This window comes from Neoarius graeffei, chromosome 2 (assembly GCF_027579695.1).
Source record: "Neoarius graeffei isolate fNeoGra1 chromosome 2, fNeoGra1.pri, whole genome shotgun sequence".
Taxonomy (NCBI): Eukaryota; Metazoa; Chordata; class Actinopteri; order Siluriformes; family Ariidae; genus Neoarius; species Neoarius graeffei.
Window position 1 is genome coordinate 92147406 of NC_083570.1, and position 24345 is coordinate 92171750.

Genomic DNA, 24345 nt, shown 5'->3' on the forward strand with positions numbered 1-24345 from the left:
GAAGACAGAAATCTCAGTTGTTAGCCTGTGCTACTTGCTCTCGATAGCACTGGCTTGACTGCTTTATTAGCATTCGCTAACACTACTGATGAATGCTACACTGGCTGCAAGGTGACTTCACTGCTGCACTGACGGTGCTCGAATTGGCTTTTGAGAAGGCCTAGGGTGATACATTTTTGGTCCCTCTCACTATAAATCAAAATCTGATTGGTTAATTCATCTGTCACTTCCTACATAAACATACACTGCCATGGCATTCTGTCCTGGCAATAAAGTCCTAACCAGTGAGTGATCCAGCTCTAAACTCTTCTCAGCCTAGAGAAAACAAACAAAAAAATCTCATTGGATCACTTGATTTTAATGTTTTCAGGACAGTAACCCTTTCATTACTGAAGCAAATGTGATAGAAAATGAGTCTGAATTATAATTAGAGGAGAATAATTGTAATGAAATGAAGAAATAAATTAAAGAATGAAAGAAATTAATTATAACACTTGAAATGCTGATATGTTTGGGCCTTCTCTGAAGGCCTAGAAGGCCCTGATAGTTCCCCTCTGGATAAGAGCATCTGCTTAATGCCATTAATGTAATCTAATTCTATACTTGATGAGTTTGGCCAGATTTATGTTGGCTCAGATTAAGCATAATCTTACAATAAAAATAAATTATAATATTCACATGGGATAATAAAATTTCTGGAGGACACCTGCAGTAATTATGGCCACGGTTCATGGGATTAGCAAGAGATGGGAGTGGTGCTTCTTCCCTCAGAACTGAAGAAAATCATTCAAATCTATTTTCCCATAATGGAATTTAACATGTCTGATCTGTACTTTTATAATGGGCATCATGGTAATAATTCCATGTATTATAATACATGGGCATTCCATGTATAATAATAATAATAATAATAATAATAATAATAATAATAATAGGTGGCACGGTGGTGTAGTGGTTAGTGCTGTCGCCTCACAGCAAGAAGGTCCGGGTTCGAGCCCCGTGGCTGGCGAGGGCCTTTCTGTGCGGAGTTTGCATGTTCTCCCCGTGTCCGCGTGGGTTTCCTCCGGGTGCTCTGGTTTCCCCCACAGTCCAAAGACATGCAGGTTAGGTTAACTGGTGACTCTAAATTGACCGTAGGTGTGAGTGTGAATGGTTGTCTGTGTCTATGTGTCAGCCCTGTGATGACCTGGCGACTTGTCCAGGGTGTACCCCACCTTTCACCCGTAGTCAGCTGGGATAGGCTCCAGCTTGCCTGCGACCCTGTAGAACAGGATAAAGCGGCTAGAGATAATGAGATAATAATAATAATAATAATACAGACTTAAGAGTGTAAATTCATTCAAGACTCAACTTATGGCCCTGTATTTTCAATAAATACCTGTCAACTTTCTTATACTCCCAAGATCTTTGAGGAATCCAGACTTTCTTACTCTTGTAACTGTTACATACAGTATGTTTCTTATTGGTTTCAGTGTAGTTAATGTGCAATACTTTAATATGAATAAATTGGTGAATAATCAGAGTTTAGGGAGTGAACCTCTTGATCTCCACAAGCATTGCAGCACTGCAGGCGGGTGTGAAATACCAGAAAAGTCAAATCCAGTTCATCCATTATCTGTAGCCGCTTTATCCTGTACAGGGTCGCGGGCAAACTGGAGCCTATCCCAGCTGACTATGGACGAGAGGCGGGGTACACCCAGGACAAGTCGCCAGTTGGTAGACACAGAGACAAACCATTCACACCTACGGTCAGTTTAGAGCCACCAATTAGCCTAGCCTGCATGTCTTTGGACTGTGGGGGAAACCGGAGCACCCGGAGGAAACCCATGCAGACACGGGGAGAACATGCAAACTCCACAGAAAGGCCCTTACTGGCTGCTGGGCTCGAACCCAGAACCTTCTTGCTGTGAGGCAACAGTGCTAACCACTACACCACCATGCCGCCAAATCCAGTTAATCTAAATCTAAATTTGTGCTGCAGCACACATGTTGTTGGTGTCTTTAAAATCTACACATTGTAGGAAATTCACTGAAGCTGCCTAACACGAGCAAAGTGTCACGCAGAAATAACTCAGTGGAAGAAAAGATGGAGACACCAAGATGCCATGGTCTGATGATTCAGATGCTTACACATCACTCATGCAATCGGTTTGGGGAAGCAAATGGACTATATTCACCAATCTGTCTATAGAGAATTCAGACATGCTATTACTTCCCTTACTTCACCATTACTCACACTACTGCTTCTTCTTTTTAACTTATAGGTTTTTGTGAGTAAGTGACAAAATGCTTACTACAGTGGTGCTTGAAAGTTTGTGAACCCTTTAGAATTTTCTATATTTCTGCATAAATATGACCTAAAACATCATCAGATTTTCACACAAGTCCTAAAAGTAGATAAAGAGAACCCAGTTAAACAAATGAGACAAAAATATTATACTTGGTCATTTATTTATTGAGGAAAATGATCCAATATTACATACCGTATCTGTGAGTGGCAAAAGTATGTGAACCTTTGCTTGTGACCCCCTTGTGCAACAATAACTGCAACTCAACGTTTGCAGTAACTGTTGATCAGTCCTGCACACCGGCTTGGAGGAATTTTAGCCCGTTCCTCCGTACAGAACAGCTTCAACTCTGGGATGTTGGTGGGTTTCCTCACATGAACTGCTCGCTTCAGGTCCTTCCACAACATTTCCATTGGATTAAGGCCAGGACTTTGACTTGACCATTCCAAAACATTAACTTTATTCTTCTTTAACCATTCTTTGGTAGAACGACTTGTGTGCTTAGGGTCCTTGTCTTGCTGCATCACCCACCTTCTCTTGAGATTCAGTTCATGGACAGATGTCCTGACATTTTCCTTTAGAATTTGCTGGTATAATCCAGAATTCATTGTTCCATCAATGATGGCAAGCTGTCCTGGCCCAGATACAGCAAAACAGGCCCAAACCATGATACTACCACCACCATATTTCACAGCTGGGATAAGGTTCTTATGCTGGAATGCAGTGTTTTCCTTTCTCTAAACATAATGCTTCTCATTTAAACCAAAAAGTTCTATTTTGGTCTCATCCATCCACAAAACATTTTTCCAATAGCCTTCTGGCTTGTCCACATGATCTTTAGCAAACTGCAGTTGAGCAGCAATGTTCTTTTTGGAGAGCAGTGGCTTTCTCCTTGCAACCCTGCCATGCACACCATTGTTGTTCAGTGTTCTCCTGATGGTGGACTCATGAACATTAACATTAGCCAATGTGAGAGAGGCCTTCAGTTGCTTAGAAGTTACCCTGGGGTCCTTTGTGACCTCGCCGACTATTACACGCCTTGCTCTTGGAGTGATCTTTGTTGGTCGACCACTCCTGGGGAGGGTAACAATGGCCTTGAATTTCCTCCATTTGTACACAATCTGTCTGACTGTGGATTGGTGGAGTCCAAACTCTTTAGAGATGGTTTTGTAACCTTTTCCAGCCTGATGAGCATCAACAATGCTTTTTCTGAGGTCCTCAGAAATCTCCTTTGTTCGTATCATGATACACTTCCACAAATGTGTGTTGTGAAGATCAGACTTTGATAGATCCCTGTTCTTTAAATAAAACAGGGTGCCCACTCACACCTGATTGTCATCCCATTGATTGAAAACACCTGACTCTAATTTCACCTTCAAATTAACTGCTAATCCTAGAGGTTCACATAATTTTGCCACTCACAGATATGTAATTTTGGATCATTTTCCTCAATAAATAAATGACCAAGTATAATATTTTTGTCTCATTTGTTTAACTGGGTTCTCTTTATCTACTTTTAGGACTTGTGTGAAAATCTGATGATGTTTTAGGTCATATTTATGCAGAAATATAGAAAATTCTAAAGGGTTCACAAACTTTCAAGCACCACTGTAAATGCAGAGTAGTAACATTTACCATCACAGGATGTGTCTTTTATAATTTGTAAGTTCTTGCCTGAACCACTTTGCCTTTGATGAATTTCAAAAGCCACTTACATCTCAGGTGGGGCAAAGTCAGGACGGTTCATCTGATAGCCACACTTTATCATCTTATAGAACTTGGAGTCCACCAGGATGTTTGGATATGGGCTTTTACCTGCAAAAAAAAAAAGCAGAGGACCTATTACTGAATGACTTATGGCTGGACAAAACAAGTGATGACAGCCTACATTCACATGAGTAGAGTTCATTCGGTTACAGTGACTTGTAAAAGTATTCACCCCCATATGAACATTTCCACATTTTGTAGTGTTTGCCAACCTGGCACTGAAATGTTTCAAACTGGATTCTTATCATTTGATTAAAGGTTTTAAAATGCAAACATTTGTTGGTTGCATTTGTATTCACCCATCCATCCACTATCTGTAACCACTTATCCTGTGGAGGGTCACAGGCAAGCTAGATCCTATCCCAGCTGACTATGGGCGAGAGGTGGGATACACCCTGGATATGTTGCTAGATCATCACAGGGCTGACACAGACACAAACAACCATTCACACCTACAGTCAATTTAGAGCCACCAATTAGCCTAACCTGCATGTCTTTGGATTGTGGGGGAAACCAGAACACCCAGAGGAAACCCATGCAGACATGGGGAGAACATGCAAACTCCATACAAAGGCCTCTGTTGGCCACTGGGCTCAAACCCAGAACCTTCTTGCTGTGAGGCGATAGTGCTAACCACTACACCACCATGCCACCCATGTATAGTCACCATTAGCCTATATATTTAAGTTTCCTAAGATGGAAAAGTATTTCAAATGAAGCCATAGCTGAAATTTTATTTGAATGTGTAAAATCAAACTTCCTTTAAGTTGCTCTTCGATACACCTGTCAGGAACACGACAGTGCAACCAGAGCTGATGGATCTTCCAGAAACTTTGAATTCCTTCTCCAAAGTAGGCATATTTCTCATCTCATTATCTCTAGCCGCTTTATCCTGTTCTACAGGGTCGCAGGCAAGCTGGAGCCTATCCCAGCTGACTACGGGCGAAAGGCGGGGTACACCCTGGACAAGTCGCCAGGTCATCACAGGGCTGACACATAGACACAGAACCATTCACACTCACACCTACGGTCAATTTAGAGTCACCAGTTAACCTAACCTGCATGTCTTTGGACTGTGGGGGAAACCGGAGTACCCAGAGGAAACCCACGCGGACACGGGGAGAACATGCAAACTCCGCACAGAAAGGCCCTCGCCGGCCACAGGGCTCGAACCCGGACCTTCTTGCTGTGAGGCGACAGCACTAACCACTACACCACCGTGCTGCCCAGGCATATTTCTCTAAAACAAAAACTAGTTTGGTTTGCTGAACATCACTGACTTGACCAATGCAATATTAATAGAATGATCAGATCTCCTACCCATTTTGTACCTTAACCCTTTCTTTAGCTAACAAAAGCCTGGTGTGGATACAATCATTTGAGATCAAGTAAGTAAGGACTGATTACAAATCAACATGTCCAAGACCTGTTCAAGCCCAATTTCAACTTGGAATGCTATATTTTTGGTGTAATTTTTGTTGACACATAAGAATGAACAACTTCTCTTACATTTCAAATTTATAGTGACATGGGAATAATGAAGATCTTAAACTCCTTTACACTTTACCATCTGGAGAGGTACTGTCAGGTGAAGAGTGTATTAAAGATCTTGGAGTCTATATCGACCAAAGTCTCAGGTAGAGAGCCCATATCAATATTAAGGCAGCTGAAGCCAGCAAAAAAGCCAATTGGGTCTTGAGAACCTTCTCATGTCAGGACAAGGACACAATGATTCTCTTATACGAATCATAGGTCATGTCCATCATAGAGTATTGCTGTCCACTCTGGTGGCCCCATCTTCAATGTGATATCATCAAGACTGACAGCATACAAAGATCGTTCACAACAAAAATCAATGGTCTTTAAGCTATGAAGTTCTGGAACAGACTTAAGGCTCTCAACCTCTATTCCTTACAAAGGCACTGTGAGCGATATGCCATCTTGATCTGGAAGTTCCAGAACAACCTCATCCCTAATTGTATCAATATTGAGTTCATTGAATCTGCTAGAAGAGGAACAATATGTATCAGACCTCTTGGCAACTCATGTTACAGCAATGTCAACATGATATTCAACTCTCTCATCGGTCGCACCAGTTCTCTACAATGTGGTGCCAGCAAACATCAAGTTGATCCCTACCCTGATGAGGCTCAAGACAGAACTTGATAAGTGGCTCAAATCATTCCCTGACACTTCACCTACACCCGGGTACCTTGGAGCGAATAGGAACTCGCCATTGGAGTGGGTCGGTAGCAAGTGTTAATAGCTGCTACCTTGGGAATCAGCGGTGGAGATATAAGATATGCTTGGTCTGAGTGATCAAGCTTGAAGATGATCCAAGGTAAGGCTGCATTAGTAAGTGAAAGGTAGATAATGATAATTTCTACATGTTTGTGTTTTTCTTTTCTTGGTGTGCTGTCTTACCCAGAGAGAAGATCTCCCACAGCAGAATACCATACGACCAAACATCACTCTGTACTGTATACACACACTCGAAGATACTCTCTGGAGCCATCCACTTCACTGGCAAACGAGCCTAAACGCCAACACCCACACATACACACATAGATTAGTACCCTTAATAGTTACCTATATCACTATTCTGAAATAATGCGCATTTGATTTATTTTCAACACTGCAGACACAATTTCTTCCTTGTCCTTAAGAATGAAATAATCTTTTTATGAAATTCATATACAGTACACTTGGGGGGGGGGGGGAGGTGAACTCTAGAGCGGTACATCAGACCGAATTCCTCTTAAGAGAACTAAGATACTTTAAAATGTGAAGCACTCGATAGCATAGTTTTATAGGATAGATATAGTAAGTTATATGGAAATTTTAATGCGTCTTTTTCTTCACTCACATTTCCTTTGACCACATAGTTAGAATCATTCATGATATCGCGGGCCAGTCCAAAGTCACAGATTTTAGCCATACCCCCATCTGTCAGAAGGACATTCCTGGCTGCGACGTCTCTGTGAATACACTTCAAAAAGACAACAAAAGCATCCAAAGTCACATAAAAATGTCAACATCCAGTGTAAGCTTTCTGATCAATAAAACAGTTCAGGAGTAATCATTTGTTTTAGTTAATTGACATAAAAAAAATTGGTGTAACCCGCCTTTCGCCCATAGTCAGCTGGGATAGGCTCCAGCTTGCTTGCGACCCTGTAGAACAGGATAAAGCGGCTAGAGATAATGAGATGAGATGAGATATGCTCAAGTGAACTCACATTTTTAGCCGCAAGGAACTCGAGTCCTTGAGCCACCTGGTAGGAGAATCTGAGCAGATTATCCATATCCAGTGACTCTCCATCTTCACTGCAGGAAGGAACTGCACCAGAGTAGGAACTAGAATTAGTTTGGTACACTTACAAAATCCTTCAGAAAAGATCAGGTATGAGTTCTCATGTGTTCAGATGGAAGAATAACAATAATAAAGGATTTATGAGTTACATACGGCGTGCAGTCTGAGATCTGGGCACTAGAGGCTTCATGTCCAGGTAACTATCTGAACAGATGCTGGAAATCCCACTGTCACTGTAAAATGATCAAAACATGCATTATGATTTTGTAAAATACATATACACACGTACATACGTACAGTAGTGTGCATGTAAAGAAAATGCTGTAGACCAAAAATGGCTGAAAAAATAATGTTTCAACATTTTTAAAAAATAAAAACATCAGTATGCCATAATAAATGAAACCAAGTCAATTTTTGGTTTGAGACGACCCTTTGCTTTAAAAAAAAAAATAGTAGTCTCAGGTACAGTGAGCGCAGTTTTATAAGGAAATGAGCTGTAGGTTTTACTGAGCATCTTACAGAACCAGCCGCAGTTCTTCTGGACACTTTGACTGTCATACTTGCTTCTTCATTTTGCACCAAAACCCAGTAGGCTTCGTTATGTTTTCTTTTTTAATCTGAAAAGTGGTCTCATATGTAATATGCTACTCAGATACAAACTTTTTTTTTTTCCTGTAACATTTAATTTTGTGCTGGAAAACGAACATTTAAAACTCTAAAATGTTTTTGTACTGACTCGATAATGTAGAAGTCATAAAATAGGAATCGATAAAGTTTTTATTAAAAAAAAAGTGCCAAGACTTTTGCACAGTACTATATATATATATATATATATATATATATATATATATATCATCTCCTCTAGCCGCTTTATCCTTCTACAGGGTCGCAGGCAAGCTGGAGCCTATCCCAGCTGACTACGGGCGAAAGGCAGGGTACACCCTGGACAAGTCGCCAGGTCATCACAGGGCTGACACATAGACACAGACAACCATTCACACTCACATTCACACCTACGGTCAATTTAGAGTCACCAGTTAACCTAACCTGCATGTCTTTGGACTGTGGGGGAAACCGGAGCACCCGGAGGAAACCCACGGGGAGAACATGCAAACTCCACACAGAAAGGCCCTCACCGGCCCCGGGGCTCGAACCCGGACCTTCTTGCTGTGAGGCGACAGCGCTAACCACTACACCACCGTGCCGCCTTATATATATATATATATGTTAGGGTGCATCAGTTGCCCCCTAAAAATGAAAAGTTCCTCTGATCATGATGCATTTTTGTTTTTATGTTCCTTTTGGTAAGAAAACACACTGGGTGAAATATTTTGACAAAATTCAAAAGTTTAATGGTGGCACCAGGAGCTCAAAGTTATGGAAAAAGCTGCTATTTTATGACTTTTATGACAAAATTTCGATCACTTTTCATGAAACATTATGGCACCTTATAGAGTATACCAAATATCTTAGATCCACATTTTTAGTACATATTCTAAATATATCATCAAGCACAGTTTGAGTTTTAGCTGTTCATTGAATCATTGTTCAACTACTTTTAAACAATACAAATGTATTATGAATCACATTAATGCTTCTCGATCCCTTGCAAAGGTTCTTAACATGATCTCTGGCTCACAAGAAATCAATAAATGGAGTCCAACATTGTGATTCAAACCTTACGCGAAAACATAAAATAAGCGTTTTTTGGCAAAAAATGAACCTCATGGTGCCACCATTAGACTTTTGAATATGGTCAAAACATTTTACAGGATGTCTTTATTGGTGAAAAGGAACACCCAAACAAAAATGCATCAGATTTTATGAACGTGAGGGCAACTGATGCACCCTAATATATGTGTGTGTGTATAAAATATTATATTTCATTAGTAATTATACCTTCTAAAAAACATCTTGTCGTTGTTGACATTTTTATAGTTGCTTCTCTCCTCTGGGATTGAAATCATACAGTTTAGGAAGGTCTGTGCTTTATTACGCAGGAAGTTCAGAAGATCACCATGGCAGCAGTACTCAGTGATGACCAGTACAGGACCTTTTAGTGGGAAACAAATAATGAATTTCAAAATACACAGAACTACACAGTTACACCACACATGAAAGCTCAGGGGCTTAAAGTTCATATCTGCTGCTGAGATCAGCTAAACAGTGAGCAGTCCTGAACCTTCTTAACCTCTCAGCTGTTAACTACAGTCCTCATCTGGTCATCTTCAGCTGTTCATTCATTCGTTAGTTTTTTACACCTACTTATTTACTTACTTTTGTAATTTGTTGCTTACTTACTTTTATACCTACTTAATTACTTTCATACTTACTTGTTTCCTGATGGATTTACTGACTTAATTTCTCATTTGCTTGCTTACTTATTTACTTCCTTACACCAACTTACATACTTTTATATATATACATAGTTAAGCTGATTTATTCTCTTACTTTCTTACACCAAATTATTTACTTACTTTCATTCTTTCTTATGTACTTACAGTTGTGGTCAGGAGTTTACATACAATGGCATGAAAGTCGTCTTGGATTTGAATGTCATAGCAATATTTGGGTTTTCAGTAATTTCTCTGAACTGTTCTTTTTCTGTGGCAGAATGATTGTACAGCATACAGCTTTAATTAAAAAAAAACACTGGAATTTGGTGCACAAGTTTTAATTTTCTTTGGGTTTTCTGAAATCAACACGGGGTCAAAAGTATACATACAGGGTCAAAAATATACATACAGCACACCTAATATTTGGATAAAAGGTCTCTTTGCAAGATTCACCTTGACCAAACATTTTTTGTTTACCATGAACAAGCTTCTGGCAGAATTCTGGTTGGATATTTCATGACTTTTCATGGTAGAATTGGTAGAGTTCAATTAAATTTGTTTTTTTCTTGACATGGGCTTGACTTATAAGCACGATCCATATATTTTCAATAGGGTTGAAGTCAGGACTTGTTTTAAGCTTAATGTTAGCCTGCTTTATCCTCCACAACCAGCTCTGATGCGTGTTTGGGTTCATTGTCCTGTTGTAAGTCCCAAGTTGTGTTCAAGTTTCTGATGGTTTATGCTGAAGAATTCTGAGGTAGTCCTCCTTCATTATTCCATCCACTTTGTGCAATGAACCAGTTCCACTGGCAGCAAAACAGCCCCAGAGCATGATGATCCGACCACCACCACCAGCTGGTACAGTGTTCCTCTGTACATGGTGGTCATTGTGGCCAAACAACTCAATCTTTGTCTCATCTGACCATACAGCTTTCCTCCAGAAGGCTTTTTCTTTGTCCATGTGGTCAGCTTCTTTAAGCTTGAAGGTGTCAATTTTGGAGCAGGGGGTTATTTCTTGGATAGCAGCCTCTTAGTCCATGGTGATCTGAACTGTAGACAGTGATCCATCAGCTTCCAGTTCATGGCAGGGCTGTGCCATGGTGGTTCCAAAGTTGTTCCTGACCATCCAAACCAATTTCCTTTCAGCTGAGGGTGACAGTTTGGGTTTTCTTGAAGCAAAGTGGCTTGGCAAAGTGACTACACCTCACAATAACTTGGATATAATTGTTTGAACTGATCTTGGAATTTGCAGTTGTTTAGAAATGGCTTCAAGAGACATTCCGGAGTTGTGTATATCTGTGATCCTCTTTCTCAGATCTGCACTGAGCTCCTTGGACTTTCCCATTTTACTGTGTGTTGGTCATTCCAATGAGTGCTGTAAACAAACCGTTTTTATGAAGGCACAGAGAAGCTACCAGCTGTAGTTAATCATAATCACTAACAGGAAGTTTAGAGACCTTGGCCTTGGCAAGATAAGAGACATTTTGGAAGTTTCAGCACCTCTGAATTAATAATCTAAGTGAGCATATGTAAATTTTTGACCATGTATGTATAATTTTGATCCTGTGTTGATTTCAGAAAACCCAAAGAAAATTAAAACTTGTGCACCAAATTCTAGTGTTTTTTGTTTAATTAAAGATGTCTACTGTACAATCATTCTGTCACAGAAAAAGAACAGTTCAAAGAAATCACTGAAAGCTCAAATATTGCCATGACATTCATATCCAAGATGACATTCATATCACTGTATGTAAACTTCTGACCACACTGTACATGCTTACTTTCATACCTGCTTACTTATTTACTTGCTTAATATCTTACTTACTCTTGATTGCTTACTTACTTTAAATTGTTTACTTCATTTCTTATTTGCTTTATTTTTAAATGGCAACTTGCTCATCTACTTACTTAGTCTCTCTTTCTTACTCTCACTCCATATATCTTACCTCCATGTGTACAGGCTCCTAGCAGGTTGACGATATGCTTGTGTTGTCCGAGATGACTAAGAATCTTCAGTTCAGACATCAGAGCCTCCTTCTCATCTGAATGAGCGCTGGCTGTGATCCAAGACATTCTCCAGTTAATGATGTACTTAGGATTAGTTCATGATCAGAAATCGCAAATCTTTTCCCTGGCCAAATAAAAATCCTTATTGGTCTAATTTGTGCAAATGTAAAATAATATTTAAGAATAAAGTCATCATATTGGGATACTGTATAGGGAAAGCGAAAAGAGAGGAACATGTCCATCTCAGATGCCTGGTTTTTTTTGTTCCTTTGTTTGTGAAACTTTGTGTAAGTTATAACTTTAAGAAATGTTGTACATCCATCTTCCGTTTTTCTTATTTTAACATGCAATAACCAAAATTAAGATAGTTTGTCTACAGTAAATATAGATGGCACATATAAGCTTTTTAAATCTAAACATTTACATACTACACATGAGATTTTTTTTTTGTATTTGTTTCCCTAAAATAGTATCATACTTTATTAAAATGATTTTTTTTCCCCACTGTGCCGTGGAGTATGCATATGACATGCAAATAGGCAACTAATGAGAGGGGTTAATGTTTCCAAACAGCTGAAGTTGAAAATGCAGTTGTGCGTAGATCAGTGGTTGTTGCAACATCTCCTGATGGTTTCATGAATCAGACCCAGAACATCTTGTACGTCATACCAGGGGTTAAAATCTCTGCTTGTTTGTGCAATGTTGATGAATAAATGCCAAAACTTTTTTCATGAAGCAGGTACATCAAATGCCCAGTAAATTAATTCAAATAGCAATTTGAATTAATAAAAAATGTAACTACTAATAATCATGCTTATACAACCTCAAAACTGAAAACAATGATTTGTAAATAATCTTTGACCTGTATTGCACTTAAAACAATACAACAGCACATTATTTGATGTTTAACCTCATGAATTTTATTGTTTTGTTCAAAAGAAACACTGATTTCAACTTTGATTCTTGTAACACATTTCAAAAAGGTGGGACGGTAAAGCATTTACCACTTTATAAGTTGCCATTCCCGGCACGGTGGTGTAGTGGTTAGCGCTGTCGCCTCACAGCAAGAAGGTCCGGGTTCGAGCCCCGTGGCCGGCGAGGGCCTTTCTGTGCGGAGTTTGCATGTTCTCCCCGTGTCCGCGTGGGTTTCCTCCGGGTGCTCCGGTTTCCCCCACAGTCCAAAGACATGCAGGTTAGGTTAACTGGTGACTCTAAATTGAGCGTAGGTGTGAATGTGAGTGTGAATGGTTGTCTGTGTCTATGTGTCAGCCCTGTGATGACCTGGCGACTTGTCCAGGGTGTACCCCACCTTTCACCTGTAGTCAGCTGGGATAGGCTCCAGCTTGCCTGCGACCCTGTAGAACAGGATAAAGCGGCTAGAGATAATGAAATGAGAAGTTGCCATTCCTTCTCACAACACTTCAACGATGTTTAGGGACTGAAGACACCAAGTGATTAAATGTTTCAAGTGTTTTTGTTCCATTCTTCCTGCAAACAGATCTTAAGGTGTGCAACATTGCACATGAAACATCACTGTTTCATTTCAAAATTCATCACACATTCTCTATTGGGGACAGAGGGGACAGGCACCCTCTTCTTCCACAGCCATGCCTTTGTGATATGTGCAGAATGTGGTTTTTGATTGTGGTGTTGAAAAATCCCTGGAAAAGATGTCATCTTGAAGGCAGAATATGTTGCTCCAGAATCTCAATGTACTTTTCTGCATTAATGCTCCATCATCATCGTTTCCCTTTTGGCCCGTGCTTGGCCTTGGGACGCATCTGCTCTGAAAACCTCTGCTCAAGCAGAAGCCTAAATTCTCTTTTCTTCATCATTGCTTTCCTAGCCTGCTGCCAATCCACCCCCAATAACTCCTCAACCTTAGACCAGGTCCTCTCTGGTGTTCTTTTGTCAAACAGGACTTATTTCTACAGTGCATCATTTTCCATGCAGCAGACATGGCCCATGTACTTAAGGAACTGCACATGGCAAAATTCCCTTATCGAGCTGGATTTTGTAATCTCATGTAGTCTTTGGTTTGATATCTTGTAAGCCCAGTCTAACTATTCTTCAACTTGACCTGCTGTGTCCACATCCTTTTTACGCTCGTTGCGGGAGGGAGCATTCTTTCTGGCATAACCACCTGACACCATCTACTGCACGCAACCATTCCAAACAGTTTTGATCTTTTGGAGATCTGCAGCCGACAGATCACATGCTTGGATCCCATATAGTAAGCGGGATCTCGTGCACGCTGTTAGGATTTTCATATGCATACTCGGGTAGATTTTCCTGTTGGTCAAACATTGTTTGAGTTTGTCCCACTTTTTAAAGGCAGATGCAATTCTCGAGTGCACTGCTGAAGACTTTGTTGTGTTGGTTATCACGCACCCCAGGTACCAAAACTCCCTGTCATTCTAGATAGATGTCTACGCTGTTGACAGAGATTATTGATTTCTGAGCTCCATTACAGAAGTGATAAGTTATCTTTGCCAAGGGCACTGACATAACCCCATACTATGACAGACCCTGGCTTTTGGACTTATTGCTAGTAATAGTCTGGATGATGGTCCATCCCAGATGCCTCCAAGCCCAGAGAAGTTGACAACGCTTCTGGACACAGTTAACATAAGGCTTCCTTTTTGCACAGTAAAATTTTCACTGGCATTTGTGGATGTAACTCCATATTGTAGTGCTTGACAATGGTTTGCCAAAGTAATCCCAAGCCCATGTGGTTATATCAGCTATAGATGAATGATGGTTCTTGATGCAGTGCCGTCTGAGGAATTGGAGATCATGAGTGTTCAGATTAGGCTTGTGCCCTTTATGCACTGAAAGCCTTCCAGTTTCCTTGAATTGTCTAATGATATTATGCATCATGAAGGATGAAATATCCAAATCCCTTCCTATCTTTCTTTGAGGAACACTGTTTTTAAACACTTCTATTACTTTCTCATGCATTTGTTGACAAACTGTAGATTCTCAGCCCATTTTTGCCCCTCAAAGACTAGGCCTTTCCTGGATACTGATTTTGTACCAGATCATGATTACAATCACCTTTTGACATCACCTGTGTCAAATCACATCATTATTTAAAGGAGAACTGAAAGCAAATTTTTTATTATCAAAATTCTATTTCTCATTTTATTAAATATCGGAATGCATTTTTGATCGCTATTTTGTCACTGCTATTGCAAGTTATGAATGTTTGAAATATGCTCTGTAATATATCAGTCCATATGTCAAAGCAATGGCCGTAAATGAGATTCGCTGAGACCTGTGCGAGACGGAAGTAAAAAGTACAGCGGAAATCAAAGTGACCAACATCTGCCAACATTGTCAAAAGACGCGCGCGCACTCCTTCGAATGCTGATGTCATCAAGCTGGAAGTTTTGTTTGTTTTGATAACAATCAGGAAAGTTTGAAAAAAAGTAGGCAGTAATCGTCATTTAAACTCGTTTTTGTGCAATACTTCGTTTGGAAAACAGTTTTCAAAATGGCGGCACTGACACCTGGCTGACACTTCACGTTTCGAAGTCTCGCACAAGTCTCGTGAAGATCGTGCAGATAAGCAACGCCTGCCGTGGACCAAACGAACTAAATTCAACACGGCTAAAAACCGAATAGGCCAATATGGTAAATATAATATTTAATTGCAATTAGTTGTCAATACGACTCATGATATAAGGTTACTAAAACCGAAAACGTAATTGAATAACATGTTAATTAAAAAATAAAGCAAATTTAAAAATGACTTCAGTTCTCCTTTAATGGCTTTACCTCATTACTAGCCCTAAATTGCCCCATTCCAAATTTTTAGGAATGTGTTGCAGGCCTGAAACACAGGATTGGATGTATATTAACCAATGAAATGAACTTGACCGGATGAAATATTTTGGGTTCATACTGTCTACAATGAAATACAAGTCAAAGTAAATTCAGAACTTGCTGCTTTCTTTGTTAATTTGAATTTTCCACACCGTCGCAACTTTTTTCTGATTTGTGGATGTAGTACATCATTCACTAAAGGCATAATTTAGGTTTCATTGACTAGTTCTGTGTTTTTCCTCCTACGAGACACCAAATTTAATTCCTCAAGGGTTTATTTAGACAATACTTGATGTGTTTCATTAAATTTGTACCTTTGAGCATTTTCACAGCCACACGGGTCACATTGTCCTCCTTCCCCAGACCATATGCTGTAGCCTCCACCACTTTCCCAAACGCCCCTGAGCCCAGAACCTTGCCTGCAATTCCAGTGCAAATTGTTATTTTCTATTACATCAATTTATATTTGTGTTTTAAAATATCATTTACTCGCAACACAAGACAGTGTGTTTGCCAGTTCTATGAATATTAGTCAAAATTTGTCACTCAGTGAAATAATGTTTCATAGTAATTGCAGACTATTTGATGTACAAACCTAATTTAAGCTTGTCTCTTGGAAATTCCCATTTCTCATTATAAGGAAGTTGAGTGGGGTCGATAAATGTGTAGCTGTTCCCATCTGTGGCTTCAATAATCTTCCAGCGAATCTCATATTTGGGCTTCTATTGGATAACACAACCAAACTGAAGTGCACTCTACATATTATTACACAGCTCTCATGATAACTTGTGTAAGAGCTAGGAATGCAACAGTTCCAATTTCTACATTTTCAATATGACATAATATCAGAGAGTAGTGTCTGACACTGATGTACTCCTTACCTGTTTATATTTGTACATGAGGATGAGGAGGAGTAGAAGGAGGAAAAGCATCACCGTTATGGCTCCAGTCAATGTTGCAGTAAACAGTTTCTCTGTAGTAATATAACACAGTGTGAAAATAAATGTGGGTCAACCAAAAATACAGTTACGTTGATCTTGTCAATTAAAACAGAAAAATGAAAGAAATAAGAAATACCTGACAAAGCAAAACAAATGATCTGTACTTAACGTTACCTGTTTCTTCAATTTACTAGATATTATACACTACTGTTCAAAAGTTTGGGGTCACCCAGACAATTTTGTGTTTTCCATGAAAAGTCACACTTTTATTTCCCACCATAAGTTGTAAAATGAATCGAAAATATAGTCAAGACATTTTTCTGGCCATTTTGAGCATTTAATCGACCCCACAAATGTGATGCTCCAGAAACTCAATCTGCTCAAAGGAAGGTCAGTTTTATAGCTTCTCTAAAGAGCTCAACTGTTTTCAGCTGTGCTAACATGATTGTACAAGGGTTTTCTAATCATCCATTAGCCTTCTGAGGCAATGAGCAAACACATTGTACCATTAGAACACTGGAGTGAGAGTTGCTGGAAATGGGCCTCTATACACCTATGGAGATATTGCACCGAAAACCAGCCATTTGCAGCTAGAATAGTCATTTACCACATTAGCAATGTATAGAGTGGATTTCTGATTAGTTTAAAGTGATCTTCATTGAAAAGAACAGTGCTTTTCTTTCAAAAATAAGGACATTTCAAAGTGACCCCAAACTTTTGAACGGTAGTGTAGTTCTGTAGCGTTTGCTTTTAGAGTGAATTAAAAACATGCTATTGTAAGATTCTAAAATACAGTGCAATGGTGCAACCGTTCTGATCATTATTACAATATTTCTGTAGTATTTTATCTGATTTCTTTTGTTGCTTCCATTTCAGTGACTAATAATGTAATCACCAACATCCTTCTATTGTTAACTACCCAGACCACGACCTAAACTCTAAAACAAAAGGTCGTGCAATTGTATTTTAAACTCCTCTCTCTTACCAGACTGGTCTATTGGGAATGTATCGCTGTCTTGCCCAACCAGATTTTGTGCCACACACTCCACAGTCATCTTCTGATCAGATGGTGTGATGGTTACAAAACTTTCTACTTCCACTGGTTCAAACTTGTCATTCTTCACCACTATGCTCTTAGATGTGATCAACTGGTGAGGCTCCACATCTGTGGAATTCTCTGTACATCTGGAATGATTAAAATGTTATGATTCAGGAATTGTGGGAATTACTGCAGCGGTTAGCACTTTGATTACTAAGTAAGAAAAAAATGTGATGATAGATTTAATAGTTATTCCATGAAACTGAGTCGTACATGAGCTGATAGCTGACGAGGCGCATAGCCCCGAATTGGCTATAAGCCATGTACAACGAGACTGAGTGGAATAACTGTTTTATTCTAGCCACATTCACTGGATTTTGAGAAACAGAGCATTTTTATTTTTAATTTTTGTAAAATCGTGAAATAAAAACTTTATACAAAACGTTTGACAAAATCATTCCTGCTTAGAATGTAAACAAACTGATGAAATGACAGTAGCAATTTGTGAAAAATGCTATAATAATAATTCTTGAAAAATAAAATATGTTCTTACAATCAAATATTTTTATTCCATATTTTGTTGCTGTTTTGTATTTTTGGGGGTTTTTGAGTAGAGTTTTTATTTCATTCTCGGTTGGTTCAGCAACACGCTCTGCCATTTTGTTTTCCTCTACTCATGGTATATGAGCTGATAGCCTAGTAGTAGAGTAGCCAATTTGAGCGTATGGTTGCTCATATCCAGTGAATGTGGATGGACAGACAGACAGACTAATTGATTAGTCACATACGTTGACCTGGTTCCTTGGCACTGGAACCAGAGGATTTCGGGAGTTGGGTATCCAGATGCTGTACATATTAGGGAGCTCCCATTCCTTCTTTTATCCACAATAACTGGTTTCTCTGTTCAACAACAAACGCAATTTCAATACAGCACAGAAACTGTATAATTAACATTAAAATTACTTGCATAAGTATTCACCTCCCTTTGGACCTTTCCACATTTTGTAATGTTTTGGGTTTCACAGCATTGGGGCTGAATACTTATGCAAACTTTGATGTTTTTATTTTATAAACCGTAAACAGTTTTGCCAACTATCTTGACTTTTCCTCCCACTTCAAAATTACTATTGTAGATTCATGACAAATAAGCTTGTGTAGTTTAAACCGTTCATCTGTGAAAAAGAACCATGACTGTGGTTAAAACACTAAAACAAGGCTTTTTGTGGTGAACTGTTTTATGACGTTGCTTTTATTTTGTCAGCTAATAAACCTGAAACATGTTTAAGATTACTGACCATAAACATGAATGCTAAATGTTATGGAGGCATGGGCCTTGCTGCTGTTGGTGTAGAAGGTGTATCTGCCCTGTTCCTTGTAGTTTAGTCTCCTCAGAAGCAGCACTGTCTCGTACCTACATGAACAAATCCAAACTCGATGTCATTTTAAACAATACACTGGTATAGAAGACTTTTCTGTTCAATGAATATACAAAACATTTCTTCCATGATTTAGTGACGCTTTCAACGTTTACACTCAAGCAGTTTACTCATAAGTTATTTTAACTGATTATGTAAGTCCTTTCCCATAAATATATTGCAATATTTTACCGAGTATGACTATTGGGTACATTATACAACATTGCAAAATACAGCTTCACTAACTGACCTGTTATTATTGCTGAAGAACCTGATTTCGTGCTGTGACTTGTTGAGAAATGTTGGTCCCTCCCATTGCTTGTGTGTGATTTGTGGGTAAGCCTCAATTGTCACCCTTAGCGCTACATCCTGTCCCTCGTGGACATCAATGGACCAATCCTTATGGATCAAATGGAGGGACAGCTTGGGGGACAGCCTAATGTACGGTTCATCTGTCACAAAACACAAATTCCCATCTTATTACTTTCTCTGGAATATTATTTCATTTTCAGTGTGGAACATGAGGACACAGTTGACATTTTCTTGAATAACCCATAATTAAGAACAGAATCACTCAAGCATTGTATGTATTGATTAGGACTTTTCTTTTGAGTTCTTCAAAAAGGTGAAAAATTATCTCATCTCATCATCTCTAGCCGCTTTATCCTGTTCTACAGGGTCGCAGGCAAGCTGGAGCCTATCCCAGCTGACTACGGGCGAAAGGCGGGGTACACCCTGGACAAGTCACCAGGTCATCACAGGGCTGACACATAGACACAGACAACCATTCACACTCACATTCACACCTACGGTCAATTTAGAGTCACCAGTTAACCTAACCTGCATGTCTTTGGACTGTGGGGGAAACCGGAGCACCCGGAGGAAACCCACGCGGACACGGGGAGAACATGCAAACTCCACACAGAAAGGCCCTCGCTGGCCACTGGCCTTGAACCCGGACCTTCTTATTGTGAGGCGACAGCGCTAACCACTACACCACCGTGCCGCCCGTGAAAAATTATCTTTGTGAAAAATAATTATTTATATTATATAATGGAGTACAGCAAAGATATTTACTGAAAATAAAGAGCAATTTTATCAATACCTACAATTTAAGGGTTATATTAATGAACAGAACAGTCCTTAACATATAGAATATGAAGGATAACACACACACACATTTATATATCCACATTCACTGGATATGAGCAATCGCACACTCTGATCGGCTACTCTACTACGAGGATATCAGTTCATATACTGTGAGTAGAGAAAAAAATGGTGGCAATGTTAAGTATTTAAAAGAAATAATAGCGAAAAGAATATAGTTCGGGCGGCACGGTGGTGTAGTGGTTAGCGCTGTCGCCTCACAGCAAGAAGGTCCGGGTTTGAGCCCCAGGGTCGGCGAGGGCCTTTCTGTGTGGAGTTTGCATGTTCTCCCCGTGTCCGTGTGGGTTTCCTCCGGGTGCTCCGGTTTCCCCCACAGTCCAAAGACATGCAGGTTAGGTTAACTGGTGACTCTAAATTGAGCGTAGGTGTGAATGTGAGTGTGAATGGTTGTCTGTGTCTATGTGTCAGCCCTGTGATGACCTGGCGACTTGTCCAGGGTGTACCCCGCCTTTTGCCCGTAGTCAGCTGGGATAGGCTCCAGCTTGCCTGCGACCCTGTAGAAGGATAAAGCGGCTAGAGATAATGAGATGAGATGAGAATATAGTTCCCCCCCACCCCCATCCCCCAATATCTCCTGTTCCACACTCCAGCCCAGTCAGTGGTGGTAATGCACCTTTAAGTTGATTTGCCAACCACCAAAAAAAAAAAAACCCTAAAGAAGAAGAACAACAACAAAATGGCTGAGCGTGTTGCTAAATCAACTGAGGACGAAATAAAAACTCTACTCAAAAACAAAACCCCCAAAATACAAAAAAGCAACAAAATATGCAATAAAAGTATTTGATGATAAGAACATATATATATTTTTTTCAAGAATTCTTATTACAGCATTTTTCACAAATCGCTTCTGTCATTTTGCCAGTTTGTTTACGTTCTAAGCGGAAATGATTTTGTCAGGCGTTTTGTACAAAGGTTTTATTTAGTGAATTTGCAAAAAATTAAAAAATGCTGTGTCTCAAAATCCAGTGAATGTGGATAGAATAAAACAGTTATTCCACTCAATCTTGTTGTACATGGCTTACAGCCAACGAGGCGTATCCATGCAAGAAATTCTCAACATATATAAAACCTAAAATGGGAAAACCAGAGGATTAACTCTGTATAGTGTACTTCTGTATAAATATAACTGCACTCCTTGTCAGACATTGCTCTTGACAGCCCTTGTTCAATTTTTTTCTTTTTTGCCCTCTCCAGTATAATATTTACCTACTGCAATCTACTTAAAGCTACAAAATAAATTAGCAATAAGAAACGAAAAGACACAAAGGAACAAATCAAAAATAAAAAGCAAGAAACCATGAGCACAATATCCATGTGCTTTAAAAAAAATTATTATCTATTAATATATTGATTAATTAACTTGGCCATGTCTCTTACCTATAACCAGCAGGCTTGTGGTGGAGCTGCTTACTCCAGCATCATTAGCTCCTATACAGGTTATATTACCCGAGTCAGACATGGTAACTGCAGGCAGGATCAGCGTACTCTTGATTTCCGCCACATCATTTTTCCATTTAAGCTCATTCTTTGGCTTGGGTAACTGCTAAAGGAAAAAAAAGAAAGATGGCCTGTTGTAAATAACTACTTGAGAGTTTAACACGACAGCAATAAGTGTAGACTTCATTCTGTACATCCAATCTACATTGCAGATGTTCCACCTCAAGATCTTTAAGATCTTTCTTCTAATATGGTTTTGTTGTTGTTGTTGTTTTCTCCTGTTGTCAGCTCCAACATTATGGAACTGCCTGCCAATTTTAAAAAGACACCCCTCCACAAGGTGGGCATTTTTTAATCCAAATTAAAACCTTATGTATTCTCTCAGTTGTTTAAGTTTTTTTAAACTCTATAGTATCAAGTCAGGGCAGCACGGTGGTGTAGTGGTTAGCGCTGTCGCCTCACAATAAGAAGGTCCGGGTTCAAGTCCCGGGGCCGGCGAGGGCCTTTCTGTGTGGAGTTTGCATGTTCTCCCCGTGTCTGCGTGGGTTTCCTCCGGGTGCTCCGGTTTCCCCCACAGTCCAAAGACATGCAGGTTAGGTTAACTGGTGACTCTAAATTGAGCGTAGGTGTGAGTGTGAATGGTTGTCTATGTGTCAGCCCTGTGATGACCTGGCGACTTGTCCAGGGTGTACCCCGCCTTTCGCCCGTAGTCAGCTGAGATAGGCTCCAGCTCGCCTGCGACCCTGTAGAAGGATAAAGCGGCTAGAGGTAATGAGATGAGATGAGTATCAAGTCAGATTTTCCATGTGTGGATTTTGTCTTTTAATATTTGTTTAAAAAAAGTTGCTTTATTAATTTATCAATTATGTCCTTTTATTTGTATTTTATCTCATTGCTGTTTGAAATTATTTGATTTGATTGTACAGCACATTGCCTGACACTGGTAGTCTTAAAATGTGCGATATAAATAAATGTGACTTAACTTGACTATGATTTTTAGTACAGTTCACATGATATATATTGCAGAAAGTGGAAGTGCCAGGTTTCAATGCACGTTTATGGACTTAGATATTGAAAACAGGACATGAGGACTTGTGTTTTTTGCACATTTCACATAAGTCATGTGGAATGAAACACTGACAAAACAAATACATTAATAAATGTATCTGCTGTGCTTTTTTTTCCTTCTTTAAAACATCACAAAAATGTCCTAAATAGAACTCAGTTGAGAGCAAAGACATTCACAGTGGTGGGAGAATGAGGACATACATTAAATCTGCATGATTTCTTCTTTGCTGTTACAGTACATAAGCTGTGGTATGAATGAATATAATTTTGTTATTATTAATTGCATTTTTGGAGGCTCAGGGGCTCCAAAAAATGCTGAAATGGTCCAGGTGGAGATAGATTTTAACACTCTGAGACAAATTTCGAAGCCTTACAATCTTCAGTCCCCCTTTATACACTTCAAGGGGTGAGCAAAAGACAGGAACAGGAAACACTGGGTTTGAGTCTCACACAATTGAAGCAACAATGTGACTAAAGGTATAAAGCAATTACCAAATGTGATGAGTGCTTCCAGGTGATGTTGAAGTTGATGTTGCGATTGCTAGTGGAACAGATAATCATTAATCTCTCTCCAACCAGTCGAATATACTCATTACTTTCCAGGGTCATGTGAAGTGGAAAACGGGCTCCTGAGGAAAACAAGTGTTAAGGTCTTCTTTCAAATCTATCCATACTGTCAGTTCAGAAAGACATAGAAGCGTATAGTCCCTTTCATGTGGTGATCTCAGTGCTGTTACTTATATCTTTGCAAAAGGGACATATATCCTGTGTCCGAAATCGCTCACTCGTTCACTACTCCCTACTCACTATATAGGGAATTACTATATAGAGGACTATATAGTGAGCTCATTGGTAAAATGAAAAAACGCTTTCGGACACTAGTCCGTCGTGCTGGTATTTACATCATTACTGTCGCACAATTAAAATGTGCCAGATCAGTCAGCTGGTGGGTTTTCAAAATAATAAATACATGCATGTATTTTTGTGATAAATACATATTATTCTGAGCGCATTTCCGACATTAATCAATACAAAGTACTTTGTGTCTGCTGCATCTTTCAGTTATTTTAAATCAAGGCTGAATACTTTCTTCTTTACCGCTGCCTTTTATTAAATAAAATTTGAGACTTTTAATTTGATTTCTTTCAGCGTGACCGCAATGCATGATGGGATATATTGCTTTGGTTAGTGACCATCGGTTGTACACTACTTTTCATGATGCATTGTGGGATACTTTGTGTGCACTATATAGGGTGTAAATAATCCTCACTAAGGTTTCAGACAACACTACAAAATGGTGTCCCCACTATATAGTGCCCTATATAGTGAGTAGGGAGTGATATCGGACACAGGGAAATAGTTTAAGAACAAACAAAGACAAAACAAATGCTGTGCAAAGACTTACTGTAGGTGACTTGCAATCTGAAGGCTGGGGACTTTTTCTCCACTCCTCCTATCTTGGCACTGCAGACATAATTTGAACTGAACCAAAGCTGGAGGCTCCGAATCAGCATCCCTTTCTTGGGGTCAAAGGTTATGTCCATGTCAGGGGGTGGTGCAGACCCATTCTCCATGCGGAACTGGACATCAGTGGCTGCAGGGTCTGTAAGAAGGCAGGGGACGAGGGCTTCCTCTCCTTCCTTCTTGATAATGGAACGATCCGATGGAGTTTTGAAGAGAGTTTTTGAATCTGAAGGTTATACAGAAAACAGTCCATTCTCAATGAAAACATTGTTACC

At 39.5% G+C, this 24345-nt stretch overlaps 1 protein-coding gene across 2 annotated transcripts in view; it reads right to left on the minus strand.

Moving 5' to 3' along the window:
* The window catches only part of LOC132882020 (macrophage colony-stimulating factor 1 receptor-like), a 40362-nt gene that overhangs the window by 9276 nt on the left and 6741 nt on the right, over positions 1-24345 (minus strand). The window contains exons 3-19 of one of the 2 annotated variants that reach the window (XM_060915201.1): positions 24012-24296; positions 23099-23235; positions 21479-21641; positions 19182-19383; positions 18812-18927; positions 18305-18416; positions 17463-17662; positions 16418-16509; positions 16132-16258; positions 15851-15955; positions 11648-11758; positions 9265-9418; positions 7519-7598; positions 7292-7392; positions 6922-7044; positions 6480-6591; positions 4004-4103 (exon numbers count right to left, since the gene is read on the minus strand). In XM_060915201.1, the coding sequence (XP_060771184.1) occupies positions 4004-4103; positions 6480-6591; positions 6922-7044; positions 7292-7392; positions 7519-7598; positions 9265-9418; positions 11648-11758; positions 15851-15955; positions 16132-16258; positions 16418-16509; positions 17463-17662; positions 18305-18416; positions 18812-18927; positions 19182-19383; positions 21479-21641; positions 23099-23235; positions 24012-24296 (2320 nt within the window). Of the gene's footprint in view, positions 1-4003; positions 4104-6479; positions 6592-6921; positions 7045-7291; positions 7393-7518; positions 7599-9264; positions 9419-11647; positions 11759-15850; positions 15956-16131; positions 16259-16417; positions 16510-17462; positions 17663-18304; positions 18417-18811; positions 18928-19181; positions 19384-21478; positions 21645-23098; positions 23236-24011; positions 24297-24345 lie in introns of both variants that reach the window. The other variant, XM_060915200.1, reaches the window with a different exon arrangement.